The sequence below is a fragment of the Camelus dromedarius genome, chromosome 22 (genome assembly GCF_036321535.1).
Source record: "Camelus dromedarius isolate mCamDro1 chromosome 22, mCamDro1.pat, whole genome shotgun sequence".
In the NCBI taxonomy this organism is placed as follows: domain Eukaryota; kingdom Metazoa; phylum Chordata; class Mammalia; order Artiodactyla; family Camelidae; genus Camelus; species Camelus dromedarius.
In genome coordinates this window covers 14,584,336-14,606,097 of record NC_087457.1, presented here as the reverse complement: position 1 = coordinate 14,606,097, position 21,762 = coordinate 14,584,336, and the positions used below count along the sequence as shown (strand labels likewise).

At 37.9% G+C, this 21,762-nt stretch overlaps 1 protein-coding gene across 7 annotated transcripts in view; it reads left to right on the top strand.

Annotated features, from left to right (window-relative positions):
- Positions 1-21,762, top strand: part of UNC5D (unc-5 netrin receptor D) — a 494,738-nt gene that overhangs the window by 254,694 nt on the left and 218,282 nt on the right. For all 7 annotated transcript variants that reach the window (XM_031440128.2, XM_031440127.2, XM_031440126.2 and 4 more), the window contains exon 2: positions 15,946-16,164. In XM_031440128.2, the coding sequence (XP_031295988.1) occupies positions 15,946-16,164 (219 nt within the window). The remainder of the gene's footprint in view (positions 1-15,945; positions 16,165-21,762) is intronic.

Genomic DNA, 21,762 nt, shown 5'->3' with positions numbered 1-21,762 from the left:
AGTTTACATATAGTAGTTTATATCTGTTAATCCCATACTTCTAATTTATTCCTCCCCCATCCTTATCCTTTGGTATCCATAAACTTGTTTTCTATATCTGTGAGTCTGTTTTATAGATAAGTTCATTTGTACTGGTTTTTAAATTCCACATATAAGTGATATCATATAATATTTGTTTTTCTTTGACTTCATTTAGTATGGTATTTTCTAGATCCATCCATGTTGCTGAAAATGGCATTTCTTTTTTAATGGCTGAGTAATATTCCACTGTGTGTGTGTGTGTGTGTGTGTGTGTGTGTGTGTGTGTGTGTGTGTGTGTGTGTGTGTAAATATATATCTACCACATCATTTTATCCATTCATCTGTTGATGGACATTTAGTTTGCTTCCCTGTCTTGACTGTTGTGAATAGTGCTACTGTGAACATAGGGGTGCATGCATCTTCTCAAATTAGAGTAGTTTTCTCTGGATATATGCCCAGGAGTGGGATTGCTGGATCATATGGTAACTATTTTTAGTTTGTGGAGGAATCTCCATAGTGTTCTCCACTGTGGCTGCATCAACTTACATTCCCATCTATAATGTAGGAGTGTTCCCTTTTCTACACGCCGTTAGATTATTTCCGTATATTGGTTATCGTAAACTATGCTTCAATGACAAACGTATCTTTTTGCATTAGTTTTTTTTTTCTTCCTTCAGAAGAATGCCTAACCAGAAGTAAAGTTGCTAGATCTATTAAATTGTTGAGGAACCCCGATACCGTTTTCCATGGTGGCTACACCAATTTACATTCCCACCAGTAGTGCACAAGAGTTCCCTCTTCTCCATATCCATGTCAGTACTTATTATTTCTTGTCTTTTTGATGATAGCCATTTGAACAGGTGTTAAGGAGATACCTTATTGTGGCTTTGATTTATATTTTCCTTGATGATCAGTGATGTTGAGTACCTTGTCGTGTTCCTGTTGGCCATCTCAATGTCACTGGAAAAACTTCTATTCAGATCTTCTATTTTTAAACTGGATTTTTTTTTGCTATTAAGTTGTATGAATTCTATACATATCTTGAATATTAGCCCCTTATCAGATATATATATGATTTTTAAGTATTTTCTCCTATTTGGTAAGTTGCTTTTTTGTTTTGTTGGTTTCCTTTGCTGTGTGAAATTTTTTTTTAAGAACTCATGGAAATGGACTAGTGATTTTCTCACAGAGGAGGAATGGCATCAGTGATATAAAGAGATAGCTAATAAAGTAATTTAGGGAGGAAAAACAAAACAAAACAGGAGTTAAGAGAGCACTCAATCTTCCCGACCTCTCCCGCATACTCCTTGCAGAAATCAGGAACAGCTGATCCTAATATTGTGATTTCCAACCCCATGAATACAGGGCACTCATTTTGGTTGGTGAGAATTTCATTTGAAGTCTCTTTTGAATCTTAAAAAAAAAAAACATAGTGTATCCCTGGGTTACAAGATTATCCTTCCATCTGAAACATCCCTATTGACCTCTTTTATATGTCTTTCTGTTTTTATATGCCCACTTTTCAAAACTGTTAAAGTTACATGGAATTTTAAGTAGCTGCTCTAAGGTTGTTACACACTTACCTAAATTGGGTCTCATCAGCACCTTGATGAACAAACTCTTTATAACCCAACCTTAATCAAAATGTTTTTAAAAATTAAAGCAGTGATCAGCTATCAGTCTCACTGTGCTCCTCTCAGATATTAGACTTCAGATCCCCTGAGGAACAATTCACTTGATTGTTTCAGTATCCAAAGTCTTAAATGTCATGCACCATGTCCCCCCCTCCCCAAAACACTGCACACAGTACCCCCTGCTAATCTGAATATCCTCATATACTATCTGCTAATTCTAACAATTAACACTTAAAAATGTTACTTTGCTCAGAGATGATTTTTGGAATACGTTCTGTGACAGTGCTCTAGATAACTGGCGTAGTACTTGGATGCCTGAAACCAGGTTCAAGGAATCACTTTTCCAATCAGTCTTGCACCGACTTGGCAGTCATCTGATCCAAACTCAATTCTCCTAGTCTTTGATGAGCTCTCCTGTGGAGCCAAATCTAAATTTCCTCAAAGAAAGATGCTTCACTTGCCCTTTCTCTGATCAGTGGAGCCCTCACAGAACTCCAAGAGCTTGCGAAGATGCTGAGATTTCAACCAATTCCTAAAATGCCTTGGGATATTTTTACCCTGCAAGCTGTTTATGCAAAGAGAGGAGGTTTCATCTAGAAGGAATGAAATAGTTTAAGGCAACTTTGGGTTTAAATGTCAGATTTTTTTCCCCCTTGAATCTCAGAATTATATGGTAGAAAGAACTCTGTTTATTAAGAGGTGTTTCTAATCCCCTAACCGTGACTCTGTCATTAACCAGTTTAGTAAACTTGGACAAGTTAGATTCCATGTTTAGCACTTTCCTTGTTCATAAAATGAGTTAAGTTGGAGATTTATAGAGTGCCTTCTAGCAGTAACATGCAATGTTTCCAAAGATAGATTTGGGCCACTGTGCCCCTTTCTGCTTTTTCTCTAACAAGGATACCCTATCTATCCAATTCTTTTTCTTAAGCATATTTTTCAGAACACAGCATGATGGTGACTTTTACCTTTGCTCTAAATGCTTGGCTTATAGAAACCTGTTTAACTACACTTATCAAGTAATGATTGTTTGCCATCCACCAACTTAACATAGCAGAGGTATTAAACACATCTAGAAATAGTTCCTTCTTCAACTACTTCTGTGATTTAAGACCTATTTTTACTCATAATTACAATGACATTGTTGTGTTGGCTTATCTAGAACATTAATTCACAATCAAGAAAACCGACTATGAAATAGATATATCTGTATCAATAGATAATTATCATTCAAAAGATAATTTTCAAGAAATGACAGCTCTGATTATTGACTTGGAAGGTCCCATGGATAAAATCGAGTGGGAGTTTCAGAGCAACTGAAAATTCCTTTTGGAGTCTTAAATTAAGAATGTACTCTTTCAGCTCTTTAACTTGTTTTAATTGGGCAGAAGGGCAACGTGTTACTTCAAAAGCATATAGTCATAGTAAAATCCAGTTCAGCTATTAAAAAAGAAATCTTCTTTTCTCTCCCTGCCCTAGAGTGTTCATAAACAGTCTACAAATACGGTCTTATTTTGTGAGTGCCCCAAATATAACTGGCATACTTATCTCCATATTTAGCTCACTAAGCATTGCATCTGCTGTGAATCACTGCCGTGTGACAGTGCCCCAGCTATGAAGTACTTGCCTGTGAAACAAAGGGAAAAAGCCCAGTTCTGTTCGAGTAGTTTCACCTTTAAGTCTATTGTCAGTTGAGAACACTGCTTTGATGAATGAATAATCTCACTGAAGTCTGGTATTTTCCACTTCCCAGGGAAACCCCGGCATCTGCATTTGCAACATGCCCGGACCTTCAACAAAACTCAGGGTCCACATTTATCTTGAAGGTTTGTGTTGTTCCCTGCAGTCATTCTGAGGAATGCACTGCTCTCAGTAAGTGGCTTCTTGAGTCCTTGGACACTAGAGTTGTAGTAGGAGCGGGAACTTGCCTCATCAGTCTCGCCTGGTTCTGGAATGCAGACACAGCCTCAAAAGCACTTAGCACCTTGGAAGCCAGATGGATTCCTAGATAGGGGAATATCCCCCGTGAGTTGTTGCTGTTGTCAGAGCTGTTGCATCTGGGATTAGTGGGGGGTTAGGGTGGGGACTACGGACATAGGGTAAAACGGAAGGTGAGTGAGTTATTTTGATTTTTGGGGATGTTAACATCTTAGTCTCTGCAGGGTTCTTTCCAAGAACTTGACATGTTAGAGATGAAAAATGTATTCTCATATGAAGAAAATATTTCTGTCTTGTGAGAAATGGGAATTAACCAGGAAAGAAATGCTTATCTTAAATATGTTTTTTTTTTTGAGTACTGAAGTGCCACCCCTTCATTTTTTTTTAATGACCTGTGAATGCCCAGTTGCTCCAGTAAGTGTTTGCTTATCAGTATGTCTGATCTTTCCACACCCTCCATGACTGCTTCCGGTCCAGCCCCGTGGCCAGGCACACCAACCTTCTTCCTGACTCAGTCCAAGTCTGAATGAGTAAATTATTACTTTGATTCATTATCAGCCACAACTTTGTGTGTGTTCACTTCTGCTTTCACATTTTATTATGGGTATCTTGCTGTAATGGAAAGCCACTTGGAAAAAAATTAAAGAAATAAGAAATATCTTGTATTTTGCACTCTGAGACATTGGGTAGCCCATTGGCTCCTTGATGACTTTTTTTTTTTTTGCTCTTTGTTCCAAATTGAGACTTTTAGGATCTTCTGTTTTTCCTTTGTTTTAAGGGCCTCCAGAGCTGTTCCCTTGTCTTACCAGTGGCATTGTACAGAGCAGGTGACCAAGGAGCTGGCGTTGGGATTTGACTCTGTCCTATATGGTGCTAAGTGTCGTAATGCAGAGGCTCCTTCCCGAAGGATGGGCAACCTCCAGTCATGCTTACTGGACTTCAGAAATCAGCTAGTCATTTTTATAGTTAACATTATCGTCCATCCCATGGAAAGAACCATTTCCACTTAGGTTTCCTGACGCCATGTTCCCTACCCCCTAAAACATGGTACACAACTCCCACTAATCCCAGTAACCTTACATACTGCTGATTCTAAAAATTAACATTTAAAAATGTTTGTAAAAGAGCTCTGAGACTCAGAGTCAGATTTGCTTTTTCAGTTTTTCATCCTAGGAATTGTATTTTAGTGATGAAATGGTAGCATAGCACACACCTAGCGTTTTTTCCAATGAGCATCACGTAATGTCATTCTAGTCAGCCTCTGGTATCGTTATGCCTTGTGTACATCGTACTGTCAACTTTAAGCACTGTCTTAGCTCTGACTTGTAATGTCTTGACATTGTTGTCTTCAGATAAAGGCACTAAGTGTGCTTTATTTTTATTTTGCAGTTATGATGTTAAATCCAAACCCTAATTGACTCTAAATACCTTTGATCTCCTGTTTGAGAGCCTTTGGGTTGATGATTCTAGATTTACCTAAAAATCCATTCTAAATAAGTTGTTAACTCACCGAGGTACATCTGGTGACTCAGATATACCTGATACTGTATTTGAGAACTATAATACTGTATTACGCTCTTTCTCTATGAAATATTATGGAGGATAAGGCAGGTTAGCTATCTGGCCTTAGATTATATAATTAGTAAGGAAACCTGGATTTGAGTCTAGTCTGACTCTATCGCCCGCACCTATTCCTTTGCATCAGGCTGCCTCTTGATAAAAGATATCAGGAGGAACAATATTTTGTGTTTTCTGTACAACTTGGTCCAAATCTGTTTCTGACAGTGTCTAACATCTTGTCTAAAGAGGATAAAAAAAAGTAAGCTCCTCTGTTGTCCAGGTTCCATCTCCCAATCAGATAACTGTCACATCAAATCAGAATACAGCTTCTGTTGTTGGTCACTAGTGCCATGTGGTGCATTGTCAGTCTTTACTGAACAGGACATCCCAGCAGGCTCAACTAAATCTGTGTATTAGGAAAAAAATAACAGAGGAATTAAAGGATTTTATGTGAGCATCAAAATTTCATCCTCATATCAACGTCTTAGGTGATTTCCAGAAGGACTTTGTTGTGCAAAGAAGGTCATCTCATTAAGAAGTGGAAGCCAAATCCTGTTCCTTCTGCTTTCTTTATGAGTGCTCCACATAAAACATTGATTTTTTTTTTTAAGGTGTAAGCTTTTTCCTGTGTAAGACTTTTTTTTTTTTTTTTGCCTAGAGCTAGCCATTATCAAAAAGTTGTTGCTTTTGAAATAGTGAAACTGATCTCTCAATTGCTATAATTCCAACTTGGTGAGGAATGAAGGAATTAATGGATTGGAAGAAATACCAGTAACAGCTTGCTTTTTATGTTATAACTAAGCACTTGATACTAAAACAATAGAATCTATACATTTAGATTCAAGTTACATTTTACTTTTAGAGATTATACAGTTGCATTCTTCTTAAAACTCTGTAAAATATAAAATCAAAATGGTAAAATAGTATGAACATGCAAGTAATAAAAATTAAATAGTTGATATATATTCTTTAATATTCAACTTTGCTAGTAATCAAAAAGTGTATTTTAAACAATGTTTGTTTTACCCATCAATTCACAGATATCTCCCGGATGTCATGTTTAGTACTGGTCAGGATGAAGAAAATTGGCCAATTCCTGTAATGATGGTGGCTTTGTCAATTTGCATTGTCCCTTTGCAAATCAGCCACACACCATAGGCACTTAATACATATAGCAAATATAGTGGTCATCAAGTTTCATATGTTACACTTATCTATGGATTTAATTTTTAGAGTCTCATCCTCTTTGCCTTCATGGAACCTACAGTCTAGAAGAAGGTGCATGGGTATATATGTATAATTATATATTAGTATAAGTATGATGGAAGGACAAAGGAAAGGACTGTAAACCAAGATGTTTTTGTTCCAGAAGGACTTCACATATGATGTGTCAACTAAGCTAAACCCAAAGATTAAGAACGGACTGTAAACACAGTATATATAAAAATAGATTAAAAAAAAAGTTTCTTCTGTATAGCACAGAAAACTATATTCAATATCTTATAATAACCTTTAATGAAAAAGAACATGAAAACGATTATATGTATGTATATGCATGACTGGAACATTGTGCTGTACACCAGAAATTGACACATCATAACTGACTGTACTTCAATTTAAAAAAATGGGCTGTAAACAAAAGGGGCGATAGTGCTATGGACAGAAGGGGAAAATGGGTGCAGGTCCCAGGTGAAGGGCATTTGATCCCTGAAAGAACTGACAGTCCCTCTAGCCTCCAGGTGGTGAAGTGATTTGGCACAAAGCTGGAGATAGAAACCTGGATCAGATCATGAAAGTTCTTGGCTGAAAGTCATGTCAGAAAATGGGAACCTTATCCAAAGCATTGAAGGGCTTTAAGACAGAATGACATGCTTGAATTTGCATTCTGCAAAGTTATTTCTGCTTGTAGTGTAGAGAATGGCTGGAAGGAAGGCAAGCAAGAATGATGATGAGGACAGGACCACTTGTAGGGATTTAGGGGAATGATGGTGGTGACCAGGGTAGGAGGAATAGGAATGAATGGCTGTTAGTGAATTTAGGAGACAGAACCAATAGAACTTAGTGATGAATTGGATGGGGTGATGAGAAAAAAGTGGGTGATGTCCAGGTTCTAGCTTAAGGAACTCAGTGACTGCTGGGGCCAATCTTTGATTTAGGAAATTGAGGCTAAAGAACAGGGCTGAGGGGCTAAGCAGGGGGTTCTGTTTTAGGCATAGAAGTTTGTGGGATCTGTGGGGACCTTTAGGCAAATACATCTAGAGGCAGTTTAATGTATAAATTAGAAGCTCCAGAGAGAGAATTATGCTGAAGATTCTAGTGTAATCAGGATATAGGTGATGAGAAGAATTATATCAATGCTGTAAGGGTAACATTTAGAAATAACTAAATGCTAACTAGAAAGGAAAAAAGAACAAAACTGACATATCTATACTCTCAATCATTAAAATTGGTTTTATGAAAAATTAATACCATGACAAAATGAGAACATTGTAAAAAAAAAAATAGATATACACACCATTCATAGAAAGCCAAACTATTAAATATACATCAGAGAAAGATAAGAGAATAAAATATACCCAATTATTAATCATATTAGTCTTTAGGAATGTAACAATGAATAACAGTATACTTTTAAATATATATATATATATTATTTGTACTTTTCTGTAATTTAGCATTTTATAATAAGCCATCATTTTCAATAGAAAATATATCATAAAATGTTAAAGGCAGTTTTTTCATTGTATTTAATTTTACTAGAATGTTTGCAAGTTACGATGTCATCATGAAAGAGACTTTACATGATTGTTTTCTCGGCAGAATTTCTCAATAGATGGCGGTACAAATTGTAGTTATCAATTTAGTCTTTTGTGTCCCCCTGTAACTAAAGCAGCATAGTGTAATGGGGAAAATTCTATTCTAGATGTCAGAGAGATTTCAGCCAGGTCTGCCCCTGAGAACTCTTGAGCAAGGTGTTCATCTCTGAGGGCCTTGATGACTTCTCGGAAAAGAATTGGCCCAGATTTTATCTAAGATGAACTCTCTTGCTCTAATTTACCTGAGTCCAGGTCACATAGAAAAAATTGTATCAAACCATGTTCCAGTCAAATCAGTCCACATTTATTCCGGTATGTGACTAAGTGGTCATAGTCTGAGTTTTTAAAGTGTGACATGACATCTGATGGAAGGGTGTTTATTTCGAAGGGACTTTTAGTGTTTGTGCCTTAGGTTTTTGTTTACCCTCCCCATTTGTTGCTTCTTTGTGTCATAAAAAGATGGAAAGCCCCTGCTGTATTAGTGTGCAGAGCATAAAACACCAAGCTCTTCCTGAGAGGTAATTTTCCAAGAATGAAAAATATGAGAGCGATGTTTGATTGTTTAGTTTTCTGTCATTCAGTGTTGCATTAAAACAACCATTTTTCCATAACTATGAATGGCCTCGCTCTTGAAAACTGTCAGTTACAAATGAAAAGTGATAACATTCTGAAAGCAAAACCTTTCCCAAATCCCACTAGGTTTTTAGATGAATTTGAAACCTAGTCAGTGGCCCACATCCATACACAAATATATCCATTGTGTGGGGTGTTACACAATTTTTAAGCTCCATCTCAAACACTGTTTTCAATAAACTATTACCCATTTTTTACATTTTATTTTATTTTTATTTTTTCCTTAACAGCAATACACTAGAATTTAAACACCATAAAGTAAAATCTAGAAGTTGCCACAGTTTAGTTTACAGAGCTTTTTATGTTCCTTAACTGGAACAGAGAATATGTGTGTATGTGGTCTGATTCTAAGTGTTGATATAAGAACACCTTTTAAAATGTTGAAAAAGCAAAATACTTAAAAACTTAAATCAGTCCCACCACACATAGAAGACCATTGGGCTAAAATTGGCCTCTTACTGCAGAGTCCCTTCAGACAGACTGTGATGATGGGAACAGGTGTCTCATGCTGAATCTGATTGCATGCTGCTTGTTTCCATTAAGGAAGAAGGCACCATCAGATCTAGTGTAAAATGTCTAGCTTAACCCAATTTCAGAACTTGGCTTTGCAGATGACTCAAGAGCTAAAATGGTAGATGATTGAAAAACCAAATTAAAATAAAAACCTCTCCTGTGGTCTTAGGAGATAGGCCACTCATGTTAGTGTGGCTGAAAAAAATAACAGTCCTACTTAACAGAACAAACATGGTTCCTCCCTCATTGAAAGCATACACACAGCATTACTTTAGACTTGGGGATCCTGCTCTAAACCATGACAGCTGTCATTCTTTGATTTGGGGGTTACTCTGTGTCTACACCTCAGAAAACTCAATGGAAGTCATGTGGAAATAAGAGATGTTAGAACCAAGTAGGACCAATGGTTTAGGACAGATGTTGAAGTCAACTCTTTAAAATATGAGTTCTAAGGAAGATGATAGTGACTTAACTCTACCTAACTCTTCAACTCCCATTCCATGCACTTCTGTACAAGTGTGCATGTACCACAGCCTCAGTTGAAATCCTCCCCCAGCCCCATCCATTTCCCTGTTCAACTTCTACATCCAGACTGTGCTGAAATGTAATTTTCCCTGAGATGCCTGCCACTCTCCCAAGGAAAGTAGGCTTTCTTTCCTGTGTCCTGTGATACTTTGTTCATACTTCTGATAACACTGTTAGCAGGCTTGTTTTGTAATTAGGTCTCTAATTTAACCTGTGAGCTCCTTGAGGAAATTAACCATATCTTAGATATCTGTATATTCATGTCCAGTACCTAGAATGCTGTCTCACCTGAGTAGGCATGTACATATATGTCAATTGTTGTAAAGAAGATTGACTATATTAAAGTAAATTGTGATAATTTGAGGAATAATGAGTGTGCTTTTATAAGCTCTGCTGAAATCTGAAGGTCTTGTATGAGGAACTAAGAAGGGCTCTTCGGATTTCTTTGGATGCATTGTAAGCGTTGTTCATCGTCTTCTACTGGGCAGCAGAATTTAAGATCCACTCAATGGAATAACATCTGAGGCTGTCAATGTATAAGAATGACACAAGTGAGGTGAGTTATGCAAATGCAGTGATACAAAACATTTCCATTTTTAATAGAGGTGGGAAAGAAGGCAGAATGATTTCTGAGTTAAAAAAAAAAAACTTTTGTTGGGGCCTAGGGAAAGAGTCTGTTTCATAAATAACATTAAAAATTTGGTGTGTAAAATTCTGGCTGTCATTCTGCATTAAGTGGATACAGTGCATCCCCCATCTAATTAAGTAACCATATGGAGACAAGTCATATTTACATAAACAAAAGCAGAGAACCCAGCTCTGTTGTGTTGTCGTAGGTTATGTAACTTGGTTTCCTTGGTATGACTTTCTGCTCTGACTTGCATGTCACCGTGGACCAGTACACTCACAGACACTGAGTGGAATTTAAAGAGCTGTTTCTAACGTGCCTCACTTCATTTAAAATTTGCAGTGAGAGGGGCCCTGGCATACTGTCCAATTTCCTGCATTTAATAACAGCTTACCTGTTAAAGCCAGTAGTTTTGGGATCCAGCCAACAGGAAATCCATTGTGTATTATTATGCTGCTTTGCAGGACATACAGGTGCCTGGCGTATGGTTTAAGCATTCACTACATGTTGTTGAATAAATAAATGCTTCACAGCGTGTTTTCAGAGTTTTTGACCTAACACAATTGCTCTAACATACATACAGGTAGCAAATAGTAAAGAAATATTACAAACAACAGTTCATATCACGAGGGCTCTGGGATGAAAATAATAAGTCACCAAATTGAAATATAATATTAGGATAATAAATTTGGGGATGGAAGTCAAAGAGGTCATAATTATAATGGGGACAAAATAAATTTCTGTAGCATTTCACCATTTACTATATTTTTTAGTGTATTATCTCACTTTAACATCACAAAATACTAATAAACTTTAATCTTCCATTTTTATGGATGAGAAAAATGGAACCTCAGAATTAAATTACTCACCCAAGGTCACAGAGTTACATCAGATTTTAAGTCAGGTTATTTGAATCTTAAGTTCTTTTGTTTTTACCCGATTTAGTCTTTGCTTTATGGCACGGTCATTGGTTGGATTTTGGAACAGATATACATGTTCTGTCTTAGTGAGAAGACAAGTGTACTTTGGAGATAGAAGAGGAGAAAAGAAATGAAATGTATTTCAAAGTACTCTTGGGGAAAAAAGTATGAAAATAGAATTTCTCAAAACCTGTTAAAGGGCGACTTCATTTACACTCTGACTCCATGGAATGCCAGCACACTTCACTGAGGGTCTAGGGTTTTATGAATCCCAATTTGGAATGACTTTGGCCTCCAGTGTGCCCAGTCCTATTACAAATTTCACACTTCAAATAGTCACATGCTGTCAGTTTTGTGTGGTTAAACATGATAGAATGACAAAGCCCTGATCCCAGGCCCTTTATTTTTGCTGAAGTTCACTGTGTCCTGTTATTTTCCTTGTATTTTAATTGAAGTTTTAGTGGTTAAATATTCCTGCTTCAAAGAGAGAGAACTTTTTCTAAACGAAACATTGAAAAATCCTCCTCATTATTTTATTCTCAAACACAATTATTCTTTGACTTCTTTGTCTGCTCCTGACTTCAGTGAGGATGCCTAGTTAGTTGAATATAATTGGTTGAGTCCTGCTGTGCTGTTCTCTCCAAATTATTTTCTCAAGACCTTCTCTAGGTGTGTCCACGACACACTGGTGCTGACCTAGAATCACAGTCCAGCCAACAGGATCATGGAGTGATCCTCAAGATGAGTGCTATACTGAATGTAAGTGGTGAGACACTACACAGATCAGGTCTCATTTTAGCTCAGCTTCTTTCGGTCCTGTGAACTGCACACCATTGCCATAAAGCAGGCACTTGCTGAATGACCCTATCCAACTTGTACGGGTCTAGTCATTTGAACTGAACTGAAAAGGGATTTTGAGGTGTTGTGAGTCAGATTGACATTCAAATTCTGAGTTCCCACTTACTGGCCATGTGCATTCAGACAACACACATCATCGAAGCATTTTCTCAAATACAGAAGGGGATATTTAGAATCCTCCACCTTGCAGAGTTACTGTAGAGCTTAAGTGACTTAATCCATGTAGAAGTCTTATTACCATAACCTGTAATCACTCAGCAAATGGCATCTCTTACTTTTACTGTCTCCTAACATAGTTTCTATGTTTCTTAGCTTGTCAAGATTATTTAACACAGAGAGCATTGGGATTTAATGAAGTCATGCTTGGAGCGCTGGCTTTGTTTAAGAAGAAAAATTTAGTTGTATCAATGAGGAATATTTTCTGCAAAAACAGAAAATCTGACTATAAGTAGCTTAAAGAAGCAGGGGTTTTTTAAAAATAAATTATCTGGAGGTGTCTGCCTGCTGGTGTGTGTTCAGCCTCTGTGTTGTCAGAGCTGGTATCTGTGTCACCCTTCAACTTTTTCTCCTTATCTCCCCAAGTTAAGACAAGAACAAAGGAGAGAAGGGTTCATACCCATCACACTGTTCCTTTTATGAGGGAAATAAGAACATTCTCAGAAACTTCTGTTAAACTCTTCGCCATAGTTGGGCGTCATGTGGCCATTCCTACCTGGGAAAGGGGTGAAATAAGTCCGTGGCTTTTTCTGCCTCTACCATATGGGGGAAGGCAGTTGGAGCGTCAGGCACCAGAATTTATGACACCAGGTTCAAAACTTTTCTTTGAATTATAAAGCAGTGGCAAATGTATACCTTAATATACAAATAATTTCACTTTGAATTCACCTTGAAGCCCCAAATCCCCATGCAGTCTTCCATAAAAGCAGATTGAAGTAGGTCACCACCCCCCACTCCCCTCCAAAGAACAGGATTTGTCAGCAACTTCCAAGACCCAGGTTAGAACTTTTGTCTGCAAGTTGCCAACCCTATGGGGTAAGAAGGGGGTCTCTTCCCGGGGATCAGCCTTCTTGCTGCAAGGCAAGACATCTGGAAAGCAGGACATGCTGCACCAGGAATTCAAGCCAGTGAAGATCTTTAAAAGAGGGAGGGGGAGGGGGGACCATGTTAGGTAAACACCACTCCCAGCGCTTCGTTATACATGCAAAGCAAACCAAACAAAAAAAGCAAAATATGTAATTATTTTATTTTCACTTACTTAATTTCTTTGTCAGACTGATAGAAGTAAATGGTAATACATATGTAAATGTATACTTGCAGTCTCTCACCTTTCCACTGTTACCCTAATACATTGATTTTTTTTTCCCCTTTGTTTCTTGTTTTCATGGATTCTGGCCTTTTTTCTTACTCATAAATGGTTTTTACATGCATCCAATAATAGTTAAGATAGAATGTTACATTCCACCTTTTTTATTTTTTCTCCTCTGAACATTAAGATTGATTCTTAACGGAGGTCCTTGAGATAGCCAGGACTCTTCTGGCAGATTTTTCTGTTCCACTCTCCTGCTCTATTTCAGATAAAGACTGAACTTGTTATTTTATCTGAAGGGCATTTATTAAAATAGCAGGAAGTTAACCTAATTGCTTTCAGATCTCTCTCTGCTTTGTGAATCGAATGGTTAAAACCTGATTTGTTTTATGATCTGGTGTCTTTGTCATTTTACTTATGCTGGTTAAATGTGGTCTTACTGTTTACTTAGAAAATTTTTTGTGAGCCCCCTACTTTCCCCATTTCAGTAGTTAGTTCAGACATCCATGCTTTGTTAGTAGTTGAGCAAAAATGCATCGTTCAAAATGTATGCCTGTGTTCACTCTGGCTACCACCGTGGGGCTCTGTGTATGTTCTTTATGAAGTGACCCTTTTCTGCAACAATGAATTACATCAGTACCCAAGCCCCTGATGGGAGTATGAGCTGTTTGATGCCTATATAAAATCTTTTAATATCTTTGTTGTTTCCTCTAATGCATGAATTTACAGAAGCCTGAGGGGACTTGGTATTTATTGAAGGTGGAAATTACCATGAGCCTTCAGTAACAAAATGAGTTAATATATGACATATTTTATGAAGTCCATTGTAAATATAATTTAAAACATTAAAAAAAAACCCCACCTCTCAGATTCTAACCTGAAACCTTATTCCATGTGATACATACACATTTTGTGTTCTGAGGGAGTTGATTGAACTTTTATGACTTAAACTGCTCTTATTTGGAGTATTTGCTTCATGTGATTTAGTTTTATTTTTATGTTTTGGTGTCCTTCAATGAGCTAGCTTTCCTATTATAAATGCATTTGAAAGCCTATAGCATCTCAAACTCTTTAAATGTGAGGCCTTCTCCCCCCTTAAGTTGATGTATTTAATGGAAAAGAAGAGTTTGGAGAAACAAACTATTGTGTTTAATTCACTGCAGTGGCACAGGTAGTGCTTGTGCATTCCCATTGACAAGGAGTCTTTTTCATAATTCAGTCTTTTATTTTCTCCCTTGCCCAATCATAGAATTATAGGCAATCATACCTCTGATGTCCTAGTCCCCCTCTTTTTTTCACATTTGGTAGTACCCCCTAAAAGTTCTTAAAATAGAACATTATCCCCCATATAGTGAATTATGTTTATCTTTGACGGTGCTGACTCATTTCAGTTACTGACTTGTGTGTGAATTGTAAGAGGCTCTGTTTGTTCAGCATTAAACACTGAATATCCAGAAAGCCAGGTTGGGTCACAGGTGCACCCTGTGTCCAGGCTCTCTCCTAATAAACTGAATTGCTTTCTGATGGTTTCATTAGGCCCCCTTCCTCACCTTAGTCCTAAAGACAGGTTTGCTTTGAATGGGAGTAACCCTCTCCTGGGCGTAGTTGATCTGGGTATTGAAATGCTTGCTTGCTTTGTTCTTTCTCTGGAAAGGCCACAGGAAGGTACAAGGTACAGTCTGTCTTGGTCAACTCCACATGGCTCAGCAGCTACATCTTTGTCCCCTTGACTTTGTGGTGATTTCCTGGGACTTGAGTCCTTGCTAAATGCAGTGAAGAGGCAATGAAGGAGAGTCTTGTTTGCTTTTCCCTTTTTATATTTTCTTTCCACCCACTATTTCCGTATACTTGGGGAGACATATCTATTTCTTCGTTTTGGACTGATGTAACTATAGGTCTTAAACTAAAAGCTCAGAGCTTTGTTGGTGATTTGTTCTAGTTCTTAGCCTTGAAAGTGAGATAGTATATGGGGCAGGAGTGCTGGGGGTGGAGAATGATGGTCTAAGGCAAGCAGAACAAATGTGCATTCCTTTTAGATGGTGTGATAAGTTTGGGGAAGGACCTCTATCCAAAGTAGAATACCAGACAATCTCCAAAGTTTCATAGGTGAAGAAAGTGACAATTTGGAATGTTTGGGACATGTCTTATGACTGAGCATCCTCTACCAACATCATCGTCACTGACACTCATTTATGGGAGAAACAAAGCTGTTCCCACCATTGTTTCAGAGGCAGCTTGGGCTCTCATTGAACACTTGGCAGTAACCACACACCCGACTGAATCTTAAGATTCAGCCTCTCACCCCACGGATGTTTATCTTGGTTCTTTCAACAAAGACATAAACATTCAAAAGTGCAGCTGGAGCGAGTCCCCTTGTCACTGTTTTCACTTGTCCAGTAGCACTGAGTGTGTGTCCAGCTAAAGGTGCCCTATCACGCTAATTTGGTCTCTAGAAGACAACTCACCTGCACGGGCCTCACCAGCATGCTGTATTAGGGTTTCCCAGAGCCGAGTCTCACAACCGGTTGTGCTTTGTGGTCTGATGTCTGCTGCCAGTGTAGACCGTGTTCTAATATCTTCTTCAATTTCACAGGAACCGACAATGGTGAAGCCCTCCCTGAATCCATCCCATCAGCTCCTGGGACACTGCCTCACTTCATAGAGGAGCCAGACGATGCTTATATCATCAAGAGCAACCCCATCGCACTGAGGTGCAAAGCTAGGCCAGCCATGCAGATATTCTTCAAATGCAATGGCGAGTGGGTCCATCAAAATGAGCATGTCTCTGAGGAGAGTCTGGACGAGAGTTCAGGTAAGAATGAGAATCAGAAGAAGCTGTTGTAGCTTCTAAGATTCTCACATTGTTGTATGTCTGGGAGAAACTGCATAAGCCACCCGCCATTACTGTATTTGAATGAAGTCATATTAGCATCATCCTAGGAATACAAGATTCAGTCATATCTTTAAGTGGCTCCACAGTTCCCTTGCTAGTCAACTCCAGTATGGTAGAGGGGCATTTTTTATTTTCCTGCTGTATACAACTTCAAGACCTAATTTTGTATGAAAGTTAATATTCTCACTGGAAATAAAACCAGGCAGTCACTGTTTTCATTTTCTGAATTCTGAATACTTTTCAGGACCTACATCTTTCATCACACACCTCTTTAAGCAGCGTAAATTCAGTTTCTCTAATCTTTCCTCCTAGATAGTATTCTTGCATGCTTCATTCTCCACAGTTGATGGTTTGAGTCTTTTCTAAGTTCTTTTGAATACTGTGTAATGATTAGAGCCCAAATTAGATGACTAAATTTGAATAGGATATCCAGTGCAAAACAGGTTCAGGACCATCTTTATTGGCTTGGCTGGTTTGGCTGGTGGGGAGTGATGAGACTAGTGATCATACTAGCTAATGTTTACTGAGCATTTACTATATACCAGTCCTTAGCTAAGCATTTGACAGACATTACCTTACTGTCTTTTCAACAGCCTCCTGGGGTAGATATCACTGTGATTTCCTTATAGATAAGGAAACTGAGGCTCAAAAAGATTAAATTATGGGCTGATGCTGGATCATTTGACTCAAAACTTTCAAAATTTGTTATGTTTATATTTTAGCATATGACAGAAACAGAATATGCTTTTGAACTTGGGCTCCTGAGACTACCTGAAAATAACCTCATCCGAAATCCAATCTAGTGTCACCCTAGATGATTGATTTTATTAGTTCTAGACTTAGTTTCAGATTTTGAACAAACCAAAAAGCCTGAGTATAATTAGGATGTTTCAAGTCAGTTTAAGTTGTTAACTATATACCAGTGCTCTTCAGTACACTAGGCCAGGCCTTTCAGAGTATTTGAAGAAGGGTGAGATGCAAACACTGGTCTCTGGGGCTTTACATCTACGAATAGGTGTCAGACCAGTATATCCTTAAGTCCAGTACAAATGAAGTTAACGATAAATGTCTGAAGAGAGGTAGATGGTGCTAAGGAGGATTAAAAAAAAAAAAATCACGTGTAAGTTTAACTAGGACTTGCAGGAAAGGTGTGGCAGCAATAGCATTTGAAAGAGACGTTGATAAATATGTAATTCAAACAGGCATAATTGATACTACAACCTATGGGGCAGAGAAGAGTCTGTGGTTTGAGGGTCAACATTAACAAATGAAAGAAAACTGAGTATATGTTCCTCAAGAAGTTTGGTTTGATTGGAATATAAAATTGACACAGGAGAATAGCAGCTGATAGCTGGAAAGCAGTTCAATGGCATGAAAGGCCCCAAATATCAGAGTGAGGAGTTCTTTACTTAACTTTATGGATACTTTACTGGTAGTGGAGATTGATTACATTGACACTGGGAATGCAGTGTCTTTGAAGTTATGCTTCAAAAGATGAGTCTGGCACAAGTGCTTGGAAAGGCAGGAAGAAACAGGAATGGGAAGCTGGACAATTCAGTTGAGAAAGTAAGGTGTGCTTCTAGAGTAATGGCCACAGAAATAAGAACTAGGTACCTGATGTGAGAAGCACTTTAACAAATCAAACTTAATAGCTGATGGAATGAATGAATGAAGGAGAAATAAAAATCTCTATAAACAGAAGTAGAAGGGTAATGCAATTCATAAAAGTAATCACATTAGCAAGGAGAAAAGGCTGAGATGATCGTTTGAACAAACTGCATTTGAAATTCTTAAGGGATATAATGAAGACATGTAGAGATGGAACTTGGTAGAGTGCAGAGGTAGAAAAGTAGCTTTGGTAATCATCAGTAAAGAGCGAAGCCATGGAGATGGAGTTGTCGAGAGAGAATGGGTTATGTGACAAGAGAATGGAACTAGAGGCACACCTCCTTAGGAGGCAGGAAGAGGATCGTCAGCAGCCAGCAAAGAGGTGAACAGGGTAGGCTGTGTTCCAGAGTGAAGGGGGAAAATTATTGCAAAAAGATCTTCAGGTAATACTATGTCTCTGCTTTGGAATCAATGAAGGAGGAGGTACAGAATTAAACATACATGTAAGCCAAGCTAAGCATTAGTGTGGGATTGCAGAATAAATACATAACTTCAAAAGGTAGAGAAATACCTAAAACCTTGTCAGAGTTCTGTGTTCTTTTCGCTTTGGAACTAGTGTGAGGAAGAAAACAAAAGTGCTTGTTTTACAGGTGTTATTCTTCAGACCAAAAGCATGCTTACAATTCTGGAATCTAAATGTGAGAACTGAAAGGGATCTCAGTTGTAAACCTAACAGCCCTATTTTATACATTCAATAAAAAGTTCCAAGAGATACAAGTAGTTCGTGGCATAGCTATTTTTAGAACCCAGATCTTGTTATCTACACTTCTGATACATTTCCTTGTCACTGTAAGCCACCTTTATGTACAGATTCCTGTGCTCTCCTTTCCAATCAAAATACTGACAAATTCCCTTACTAATGTAAGGATGGGTTTCGACATACAGCTCGGCATTTTCTGTTGTGAGTCCGTGTAGTGTTTAATTCTGTGAGTGTATAATCCTACAGCTGTTCCATTGGAATTTCTTTATTCCTGACCACTTCTGCCATCTCTGTAAGGGCCAATCTCTTACTCTATGTTGTGCTTCTGGCACTGTTAGAGAAGTTTGCAACAACCTAAGATACAGAGACATTTCCAGGATTCTAGGTATAGTTTCCTTATTATTATTATTATTTTTAATTGAAGTATAGTCAGTTTACAATGTTGTGTTGATTTCTGGTGTACGGCATAGTGATTCAGCGTTTTTTTTATATATTTTATATATATTCCTTTTCATACTCTTTTCATTATAGGCTGTTACCAGGTACTGAATATAATTCCCTGTGCTATACAGTAGAACCTCACTGTTTACCTATTATATATAGTAGTTAGTATCTACAAATCCCAAACTCCTAATTTAACTGTCCACCACCCCTCCTTCCTCTCTGGTATCCACAATTTTGTTTTCTATGTCTGTGAGTCTGTATCTGTTTTATAAACAAGTTCATGTGTCTCATTTTTTAGATTCCACATATAAGTGATATCATGTGGTATTTTTCTTTCTTTTTCTGGCTTATTTCACTTAATATGACAATGTCTGTGTTTTCTTCTTTAAAGAAGGACTTGGCAAAATCAAACCAAAGAGGGCAAATTGAGTCTTGGTGTCAGGAAAGTTTCTGCTTCTGTGCTCCCAGGGTTGAGATCCTGGATAGACCTCGGTGGATTGACCTGGTGTTGGGAGAGATTGAGTCACAAACAGTGGCAGGCCCACTTACCTTGGCAGGAAGACTTCAAACAAGACTCTTGACACACTTACCATATGAGCAAAAATTCACAAAGCAGTGGTAGAATATGAAAGGTTTATGTCTCTCACACTCAAATTAGTCCAGTTGGAAAGGACTCAAATGCTAGTGGCTCCGTGGGGCTGTGTGTTTTATCCTTAGACATTTCTGTCCTAGATTTTGCCCAGTAATGAACTCAAAATAGCAGAACCCCTTTGGGTAAACTGCTCCAAATAAAAGATAGGAAGAACATTGAAAAACGATCACCAATTTTTTTTTTAATACTGCTGCTAGAAAATCCTATATCCGTTCTCATTTAATGACCTCTTGATAAGTATTGCAGACCAGTTTAACACTGTACCCTCTAGTAATTTCACAACATTCTGTTTTGTTATTGCTTCCCCTTTTACTTCCCTTAGCATTGCTAGGCAACTCCATGCTTTGCAGACAGCAGCGTTGATTACATTCTCTGCCTCCATGTAAAACCCTCCCCTCTTTGCTTCCTTTAAAAAAAGTAAAATAAAAAAAACCAATAAAAGCCACAATTTCTAAAGAACTGGGAAGAACAAAAAAATCATAAATGACAAAACCTGAAGAGATGATACACCAATTTTTAAAAAAAAGCTGTTAAGAACGAATTTAAATTTTAACAGCTACTTTTTTGAAAAGAATTTAATAAGCACAACCTTTTCTTCCAAGTCATTTTGATTGAATCAATAGGAAAGAAATGTCTCTCCCTCAAACTGTTTTTCTTCTGTGTAGTTAATGAAAATCGCTGTCTACCACCCACTGCAATTATGTTTCCTAAGCTCTGTATTAATAGTGGAAAAGTGGAAATTGGAGCAAGATGAGTGAAGATATTATATCCTAAACCAAAGCATAAGTGCAATTAAGGTTGGAAACAAAATGGCCTCAGGTATTGAAAAATAGATGCATTACCTCCCCTGGGTTCTCCGGCGCAGAGCTTGAGCACAGGAATTGATGACCTTTACGGCCTTAATGGCTTTTGATGGGGCCTGAAAAATAATTCCTGCCAGCCCAGTAGAGGTGAATGATGCCAAGAAGCCAAGGACAGTGGGACCACAGTTGACCAGAGGTAGAGGATTGTCCATGTTCTTTTAAGAAGTTGGAAGTAACTGCTTCAATCTCCGGCCAACAGAGTCTCCATTTCTAAAATCCCAGGGAACTTGGCTGTTCTTTTTATTCTACAAACTTTCTTGCTTCACAGAACTAATGGGAAATGTGTAGGACCTGGGAGTGTTTGGAGTCAACACAGCATCTTTTGTATTTCCAAATTGGAAGCAATAAGTCCTTTCAGTTGTTAAAGGCTGCAAACTGTCTTTGGCCTTTGTGGTAATTTGGCCCCGTCATCGAGCAGTTCAAATACGAAGAAAAAGGATTGTGTGTTTTCATGCAATTTAGCTTGGAAAACCCAGAGTTAGAGTTCTTTCCTGCAAAAAGCACAATTTATTTGACATGAGTTACTGTGTTTGCACAGACGTGGCTATACCTCTTAGTAATGTACACTTTACGTTCTCTGCACAAACTGAGCGGTCTTCTTTCATTTGTTCTGCCTCATTTCATTTGGAAATATGGGAAGTCTTCTTCCTTGTGTTTTTCCTCTGTTCACATCTGGAGTTGAGAGGCAATCCCAATTCAGGAATTATGCCCCTGAGAAAGGAGTGGATTGTTCAATAACACAGAAATTAAGAGCTTCAATATAATAAGCAGGCACGTGCATGCACACAGACACACGGAAAAACAACACTCGACAACAAAACCTGTCCTTGGCAATCAGGATAATGTAGCCTGTGGGAAGCTTCAGTTATCAATAAACTAAACCACTTCTTTATTGTTCAATAAAAACGGAGTTTCCTTAACAAGGCTCCATGGTTCTTACTTATTCTACCTTGGAGATATCGAACTCTAATGAGTGAAATAATGTGTATTTCAATGTGTTCTGGGAAAAGTCTCAACTCCAGTAAACTAATATTTTTCTTATTAAAGAATATCATTTCAGGGATTTCATTGTGTGTGATTTCCTTCTTAAACAACTGGAGTCATTCTCTGGGGATAAAAGGTTAATGGATTGTGTTGAGAAATGGGAGAAGAGGAGGAATAAAAATGTATTAAATCTTTAGAGTTTATAT